Source organism: Trichechus manatus, unplaced genomic scaffold, assembly GCF_000243295.1.
Source record: "Trichechus manatus latirostris isolate Lorelei unplaced genomic scaffold, TriManLat1.0 scaffold00010, whole genome shotgun sequence".
Classification (NCBI taxonomy): Eukaryota; Metazoa; Chordata; class Mammalia; order Sirenia; family Trichechidae; genus Trichechus; species Trichechus manatus.
Window position 1 is genome coordinate 25,919,300 of NW_004443946.1, and position 9,336 is coordinate 25,928,635.

Below are 9,336 nucleotides of genomic sequence, written 5' to 3' on the forward strand. Positions count from 1 at the left end.
CTTTTCTAATTTAAGAAGCAGTCAGTGCTTAGTTATTCCTGACCAAAAAGAAAAACAGATATTTTAGAAAAGAATATAAAGTAAAAAACAAGTTGAATAAAGTATTGTTGTAGTTTTTTGAAGTTACCACATTTTTGCAAATAATGATCCCACACACACATAACATACATAACAAGCCTAGGAAAATAATGCGTGAAGGGGGGTTGGCAAAAACTTATAATGTGTATGCTGTTTGTGTAAAAATATGGTAATCTAATTGTTTTTTGGTTATAGATGGAACAAGAGGCTGAGAGGCGCAGGCAGCCACAAATAAAGCAAGAACCAGAATCCGAGGAAGAGGAAGAAGAAAAGCAAGAAAAAGAAGAAAAACGAGAAGAACCCGTTGAAGAGGAAGAAGAACCGGAGCAAAAGCCCTGTCTCAAACCGACTCTGAGACCCATCAGCTCTGCCCCATCTGTTTCCTCTGCCAGTGGCAATGCAACCCCCAACACTCCTGGGGATGAGTCTCCCTGTGGTATTATTATTCCTCATGAAAATTCACCTGATCAACAACAACCTGAAGAACATAGGCCAAAAATAGGACTTAGTCTTAAACTGGGTATGTTATCATTTCCTTCTTTCCTTCCTTTCTTACTTTTTTCCTGAAAATACCTAAATTTTGCCTTACGGAAAAAAATAAATATGTGGTACTTGGTAGGTAGCTAGGAAAATACTCAAAAATGCATTTCTAGCTCACGATTGTTTTCATAGTCCTACTAGCGCTCCTATATCTGCAGCTGCCTCGAGTTCTGAGAAGAAATGAAAAGTTAAATTTTCTAGCACTTGTGAGTAGTGAGTTACTTTTTATAGTTGGGCTCTTTCTCTGAGACTTATGAAAGTATTATTTTTGTATTGTTTTTGAGGGATGGTGGGTTATAAAATATAATATTTGAAAATTAAGTCATCATGCTAAGATAATATTTTTACTATAGGTGCTTCCAATAGTCCTGGTCAACCTAATTCTGTGAAGAGAAAGAAACTTCCTGTAGATAGTGTCTTTAACAAATTTGAGGATGAAGACAGCGATGACGTACCCCGAAAAAGGAAACTGGTTCCCTTGGATTATGGCGAAGATGATAAAAATGCTGCCAAAGGCACCGTAAACACTGAAGAAAAGCGCAAGCACATTAAGAGTCTCATTGAGAAAATTCCTACAGCCAAACCTGAGCTCTTTGCTTATCCCCTTGATTGGTCTATTGTGGATTCTGTGAGTAGCTGTGCTATTGGCAATGTCTTCGAATGTGAATACAAACTCATTTGATTCTGTTAATGACAAGGATGATAGTGTGGTTGGAATCTTGACACCAAGTAAATGCCATGGGCAAGGAAGTTAGATTACTGGAAAAGTCTTGGTAGTACTTGTGCTGCCTTGAAGCCAGACCCTTAAACAATTAAACCAAAAAACCTAGAAGCAAGTAATTTTATCTTGGTACCTACCTGTTTAAGTTTTTACTTCAGACATATATTGCGGTAAAAGCTAAGGGTTCTTGGTTGATATTGAGCACAGAGAGAACATGTATATTAAACAAATCAATAGTCTAGTGGCATGGTTTTTCCTGATGTCTTATTGTCATATATTTTCTCATGTTGAAGCTTCCTTAGTATAACTTTAGAATGAACATCCATGTTATTTTAGTCTTAAGAAAGACAGTGAGGTTATAGGCTTTAGTAAATATAAAAAAAAGCTAAAATTCTTTAATTCAGTAATCACATTTTATTTTTCAGATATTGATGGAACGACGAATTAGACCATGGATTAATAAGAAAATAATAGAATACATAGGTGAAGAAGAAGCTACATTAGTTGATTTTGTTTGTTCTAAGGTTAGTCTTTTACTCACTACGCTCCCAACTTTTTTTTTTTTAATAGGTTAAAGTATTAGATACTTTTTAAAATCAGGAAAAAATCTTTCAGATTGAAGTCTATGATAGTCTAGTTTTAATTAAGTGGTTCAGGGCTGCTTAAATGAACTCTTTCATCTCACCGCAGGCTCCCCACACCACATGCTTTCATTTCAGGGTGTCAAAGATGACAGAATTGCTGGTTGCTGCCAATTATGCTCACTTTTTCTGACCCTGAGAATGCCATACCACCCCCTTCTTGTCTTAATGGTTAGAATGTTGGTGAAATACAGTTGATAGAGAATTTGCGGAAATAGCCTATAGTGTGTCTCCTCAACCCCTTTGTCAGTCTCCCATCCTTTGGAAGAAGAACAAAATAGTCCCCTCCATATCATGATAGTCAGTACTGATTGATTGCTGCATGCCAGGCTTTGTTCTTGGTAAGCAGTTCATAGAACTTTTATCTCCTTTAAACCTCCCAGCAACCTTAGGAAATGTAAGTTGCTAATATTATCATATTATCCCCATTTTATAGATGAAGAAATTGAGGCTTAGTAAGAGATTGTGTCTTGGCCAAGTTATGTAGCAGAGCCAATCCTCTAAAACCTGTGCTATTAATCATCAAAGTATACTGTCTCCTTCCATTGTCTTCTGAAAGCAAAGTCTTAATAACGCTTATTATGGTAGAAGCACCATATTCCTGTAAAGGTATAACGAATTTCATTTCGGAGCCCTGGTTGTGAAGTGTTTAAGAGGTCAGTCTGCTAACCAAGAGATCAGCAGTTCGAATCCACCAGCTGCTCATTGGAAATCCTATGGGGCAGTTCTGCTCTGTCCTGTAGGGTCGCTATGAGTCGGAATCAACTTGACGGCACACGACAACAACAACTGCTTTTCAAGGAAATAGTATTTTCCCCCCACTACTATCCTTTTAATATTAGGAAGAGGAGATCTAGGCTGCCGTTTTCTGCTTGTAACTGTTACGGCATTAAAACTTGTATAAGTGAGGTCTGGCTTTGACGTAGAAGATAGACACTTTAGTGATTAAGACCTGAGGTTTTGGTGTCGTGGCTCCTTCCATTAAGAGTGTGGGATTCTGGGGGATTAAAGTTTATAGGAAGGTTCCTCAGCCACAAGACATTCCCATACCAGTTTGAGGGTTTGTCCCTTAAAATTTCATGTCTGCATTGCTTTTTTTTTTTTTCCCCCTCAACGTGACACTTAACTTGTTTGTTTCAGGTTATGGCTCATAGTTCACCTCAGAGCATTTTAGATGATGTTGCCATGGTAAGTTAGAAATTTGCTATTATTAATATTTTATTATCTATGTGAACAAACAATAACTTCTCTGAATTTAATTGATTTTCTGCATATGGTAGTTTCAGACTCTTTTTATAGGCCTGAATTAAAATTTGAATATTCATTAAAAGACGTAAAAGACATGCACAGTAAGATGTTATTACTACAACATTGAAATTAGGATTTTTTTTCTTTTTCACCAGCCCCTCCCCCCTTGGTGTTTTATGTGTATGTAAATATAGTTGCCTAGTCCCTTATGCTAGAAACCTCAGAGTTATCTTTCACTCCTATGTGAGCATTCATTTAGTTTGTACAAACCAGTTGCCATCATGTCTACCCTGATTCTTGACAACTCCATGTGTGTCAGAGTAGAACTGGCGCTCCGTAGGGTTTTCAGTGGCTGATTTCTCAAAACTAGATTGCCAGGCCTTTCTTCTGAGCCACCACTAGATAGGGGTGTGTTGGGGTGGTGGGTGGAGGCTTGCATTTTGAAATGCAGCCAAGGATTGCAGGGAGGGGTAGAGTGGGGTTCCTAACTAGAAGGAGCTCTGAGGTCAAGATGTTTTATATCTAGGTGATGTCTGCAGTCAGCTAATCTTTGTTTTCTGCCGAGCCAGCTTAATGTTGTTGCATTCCTGATAAAACATTTGTGAAGAAGTGGTTGGCGTACACAGTGCTTAGCCTCAAAGGAAAGGGACATGTGTATGGGCCCCGGTCCTTGGGAGTGGACTCTGAACTTTTCTGGGCTTCCAGCTTCTTTAAAGTTTATCCATGGGAGTAGACAGTGGGAATCATAGTTGGACATAAATGAATCAGCATTCTAGTTTTTTGGCCATAGCAGAGTTGCAGTCATTGTTAGTGAAGATTACGTGTGTCAGTGTTAATCAAGTCTGGTCTGTTGAAATATTCTGATATTTGGAATATATAATTAGTTAGATTACTCAACTTTTTATATGTTTTGAGTATTTTCTGGATCATTGTTGATCAGAGTGGGAGGAAACCAGTTGAGCCAGTGTTGTCAGCCAGCTCTGGTAAAAGCTTATGAGCCCCCTAAGTGTTTCTTGAATGAATGAGGAGATTGAATTTTTAGCTAGTATTTTGCTCCAATTAAAAATCTGACTTTTTCAAATTATACTTTTTCCCCATATTGCATTAATTAATGAACTTTGGTTGCATTTTATGCCCATATGTTTGTGCCTGTATCCATACTATTTCCAAGTTACGACTTTCACATTAATTAGCGCTACAGCATAGGTACAAACTGTGGGTCAAATCTGGCTCATAGAGGTCTAATTAAAAGTTCTTTTATTAATTAGCATCATTGAGAAATTGGGGAGATTTCTCATAAGAATCCAAATTTCTAGCTTCTCTTGGGTACTTTTTGAACACTTATTATATACCAGGCACTGTTCAAAGCACTTTGTACATATCCTCTTAATTACTATAGTACTGTATTTTTATACAAATAATGTGCACCTCTACGTTTGTTTGCCAACTGCTCCCTCCCCCTGTGAAGTATTTCCATAAGCACACTACGCTAATTTTTTTTACAGCAACATATAAAAAAAATTTGCATAGCAGTGGTTAGGAAAATACCTTGCAGAGAGAGGGAGTAGTTGGCAAATAAACGTAGAAGGCCCAAGTTATTTGCATAAAAAATCTAGTCCTATGATGATGTTAGTTATTTTTTCCATTTTACAGATGAAAAAATTCATGGTCAGTGAGATTAAATAACCCAACCAAAACAAAGACTTGTAGCTAGAAAAAGGTAGTAGTGGGATTTGATCCCAAGTATTTTGGCTATTTCTTCTCTTAACTCATACCCTAAACTGCCTGTATGAAGAATTGGCAAAATTACGCCACATTACATTATGGCAGTGATACCCTGGAGATCTGTTAAAGCTGCCTCCTTTAGAAGAGAACAGGATAGTCCACTTCCCAAATTTGTGGAAAGAGGACAGAAGTAGTGGTAGGGACATGATATGCCTAACTAATAGGTAGGAAGATACTTTGATCTGTTCGTCTGCCAAGGGGAAATACCTGTTGTTTATTCATAAGTCTTGTGTCCCCTGTGATGATGATAGTGTTCAGTTACTCTTTTTACTGTATTCCATACACTATATTAAATGCTTTATGTATAGTCCTGTTTACTGTTTAATTCTGTGTCACATACATAATAAACACTTGGTAAATGTTAAAACTGCAAGGTTGTTTTGGATTAGGGTAAACAAGATAGTTTGTACAAAATTATTACATAGCTGTATATTTAGATCTGCCTAAATTAGCATGTTCTTTATAACAGACATTTGCTTTAAGAGAGAGTTTCGCCAGACATACAAATGTAGTGTCTGTAAAGAAAAAATAGAAGTTAAAAGATGGATTAGAAAAGTACTGTGGTGTCAGTGTTTAGTAAGCCATGGGATTTTGCTGAATTTTTATTTTTGAGTAATTTACCTGTATTGGTTAATATATTTCTCACATTAGATTTTGTTTAAAAAATAGTGTTTTTGGTAAAAATTTACACAGCAAGTTAGGTTCCCATTTCTCACATTAGATTTTTAAGTTGTTTTATCAGAAGTAAGTGCTCGTCAGTAGATAAAAGCTTTTTTTGTATTGGTCACTGTTGTTGGAGATGTTAATGATTGCTTATCTTACTTGTGTCATTTTTTTTTCCTCCTCTAGGTACTTGATGAAGAAGCAGAAGTTTTTATAGTCAAAATGTGGAGATTATTGATATATGAAACAGAAGCAAAGAAAATTGGTCTTGTGAAGTAAAACTCTTTTTGCATTTAGAGTTCCATTTCAGATTTCTTCCTTCCCACCATTCAAAGGACTTTGAATTTTTCTTTGTCCTAAAAGACATTTGTGAGATCTGTAATTTTTTTAATGTAGAAAATGTGAATTTTTTTTGTCCTCTGATTTGTCGACGCCCTGTGTACTCCCTTGGTTGTAAAGTCATCTGAATCTTACCTTGGTTTTCTTTATACTCACCAGGTACAAATTACCAGTATGTTTTATAAACCACAGCTAGTGTACACAGCCTATCTAATATAATCTTGTTCTGCTGATTTGTTCTTGTAAATATTAAAATGACTCCCCAATTCTTTTGCAGAATTGCACTTAATATTGAACTGTACTGTTTAAGAATGAACATGAATGATTTTAATTGAAAGAATACCAGTCACATCTACCTACTATCCCCTTTTAATCAGAAATGGCAAGTCCTCACGAAGGTGTGGAATTTAAAATTAGAATGCAAAAATAAGCAGACAATCCATTCCTTCCATATCTCTGTATGAATGTGTTTGTGTGAATGTTTGTGTAAAAGACTTATTTTTCCCTAATCTGCTTTCGAGGGCTCCCTTAAGTGTTTCCTAAAAGCAGAGTAGAATCGAAAAGAGATATTGTGCCAGTCCAGATGTCTGGGATAATTAGGTTATTCTTCTCCCAGAGTGAGCACCATGAACAGGATGGGGTTTCCCTGTTTATGGCTGACTGCTTCACCATCCTCTTCTAATGGAGTGTGAATCATAGTGATTTTTCCCTTTTATTGTTCAAAAATGAGGCAGATCCTTAGATTCTGGAGTGCTTTATTTAATACATTTTTGCTCTAATTCTTAATTTTGATGTGCCCCTTTGGAAAAATTTTAGAAAATCTTCCTTCCAAAAGCGTAAATTTAAAAAAAAAAAAAATCTTTTTAAAAGAAAAGGTCTTTATAAACAAACAAAAAAGATAAAATTAGGCAGTTTTGGACACTAGGAAGTTTGATTAACAAATAGAATTCAGCTTGGCAATTTTCAAGGTTTACATCTTATTTCTAAGGAAAATAAATTATTTATGGCAGTTATCAACCACTACTAATTTTTTATCTTCATTTTTGTTCTGTAAAGGGTTTGTATCATGTGTGTACTTACACACACACAAATTGTTTTATCTCCGCTCATCGAAGTTTAAAAATATAATGTGCTTAAAGTCGTACATAGGCTATCTTTATTGTAGATCAGAACTTCACCAGGGAGCAAAATTGCCTGAAAATGTAACAAGTTTTAAATAGTTCATAACACAAATTAGGTGCAGCTCTTCTCATATCAGTGTATTTATTTAAGAGAGAGAAAGATTGGCCTGTTAGAAAAGCTTAACTGTGAGCTTGAGTTACTAGATTTTTTTACATCTTAAGAGGACATTTGAAAACACTGTTCTTAACATTGGAACATGGGATGGTTTCATTATGTAAATAATTCACATATTAAAAATGTATATATTTGATCTGGGGACTCATTTTTTCAGTCTTTTTAAATAAATGGCATCATGTTGTAATTGTGCAATGTATACTAGAAAACTTAAAAATATGGGCTGAATTTTTGTTTGGTTTTGATAGTGATTTTTTGAGTATTAGCTAAACATGTCAGAGGCCATTTATGTATCTTGGATGAATCTACTATTCAGCTACGGAAATATCCTTTTTAATTTTAATTTAGTGTATGTAAAGTTCTGGTTTCTCAAGGGAAAATTTCAGAAAGATGTCCCTTGCCATTTGCAAATTTATATCCTTTTCTCAGATCCACTCCCACTGTATCTGCAACCTCAGACCTCTTGGCTTAGCAGTTTGTTATGCTTCTCTAAACTTACTGCACAGTTACTGCTTCTAAGGCATCAGATTAGACTTTTTATTTAGCCAACATTAGCATGAACATTTATTTAGGTAAATTTAATTTCCATTGCTTTGGTCTCTTCAGTCCTTTCAACTATACTTATGTTAAAAGACCCTTCTATAAGCTAGGGCTGTCCCTTATCTGAAGTCCTTACAGGTATATACCACATACTGCATAACACCCCCAGTTGAGTTTGTGGCAGGACCTCAAATTCAAACATTAAAATTTCTGTAGCAGACAGGAATGGTCACACTAAGTGGGGTAAAGTCCATCAATAGCCAAATGCCAGCTCAAGTCAGGATTTTCCACCAAGCTTAATCAAAAACCTTTTGGTTCTCAGAGCTTGTTTTTCACGATTTTATGTAAAGAATTGGATGTATATATTCTGACGTATTCTAGTGTCTGGAAAAATACGTGTGAGAAGTTTCTGGTAATTTCTCCAGGCTTTCTGGGTTGTCCATAAGCACATAAATTAATTTGTTCCGAAACCTTATATTTCCCATTCAAGATATAAAAACTCTGTGAAAGTACAATTCTTGATCTAATGGTTATATAGGAAACAAAATTTTTTTTTTTTTACAAAATCAATATGCTTTTCCTCATTTAACTCTGTACATAATTTTAAATATGTACATCTGTTTACAGGGAGAAAAGGTAAGTTATTTGAAGCAGTTTTTCCTCAAACTATAACATGGTCCTGAATCACCAGAGGAATCTTGTAGCAGGCGGATTTAGTAGGTCTGGGGTGGGGCATGAGATTTTGCATTTCTAACCAGCTCTCAGGTGATGCCAGTATCACTGGTCCAAGGACTATACTTTGATTAACAAGGGTTTAAGTTATCTCCATCCACCCCGAATCGATTCCAACTCAGCGACCCCATAAGGTTTCCAAGGCTGTAAATCTCTGTGGAAGCCAGTTGCCAGCCATATCTTTCTCCCTCGGAGCCACTGGTGGTTTCAAACTGCCAGCGTTTCGTTAACAGTCGATGTCTTTAACCATGCACCACCAGGCCTCTTTTTAAGGTGTCTGCAGGTACTATTTTATCCTAACCAACATCAGTGCAACTTATTTTTCTTTTTAAGTAGGTTTTAAAAAGAAAAACATTTTTCCAAGGCAAATAAACGGATAAATATTTATGAAAATGAAGTAATCCAAAATAATGCTTAAGAACAACCATAATATTCTGTTCTTTATTCCCAGCCAGCCCCAGAACGTTTTCTCCTTAGAGAAGGTTTTGTGGTTACCTACTTTGCATCTTGCTTCCCTGGAAACTTAAATAGTAGAGGCTAATGATAATTGTTGAAGAGCGCTGTTTCAATTGTTAATCAAGCATGAATACAGATACAGTGAGTAAGCTGAGAAAACAGCAGTCTTGAGAGCCAAATTGAACTAAACAGTATCTTTTTTTTTCTTTTATATAAAATTTTTTAATGCAAATAAATGTAAGCAGGTATACAATGTTTATGTGAGGCTTATTTACCCAGTTGCTTCTAATAAGTTTT

General features: G+C 35.8%; 1 protein-coding gene across 12 annotated transcripts in view; it reads left to right on the forward strand.

Moving 5' to 3' along the window:
• Positions 1–7,447, forward strand: part of RBM25 (RNA binding motif protein 25) — a 50,471-nt gene extending 43,024 nt beyond the window's left edge. For all 12 annotated transcript variants that reach the window (XM_004371012.3, XM_023726341.1, XM_023726342.1 and 9 more), the window contains 5 exons: positions 274–598; positions 972–1,246; positions 1,765–1,863; positions 3,121–3,168; positions 5,863–7,447. In XM_004371012.3, the coding sequence (XP_004371069.1) occupies positions 274–598; positions 972–1,246; positions 1,765–1,863; positions 3,121–3,168; positions 5,863–5,955 (840 nt within the window). In that variant the 3' untranslated portion in view covers positions 5,956–7,447. The remainder of the gene's footprint in view (positions 1–273; positions 599–971; positions 1,247–1,764; positions 1,864–3,120; positions 3,169–5,862) is intronic.
• Positions 7,448–9,336: the final 1,889 nt, after the last annotated feature.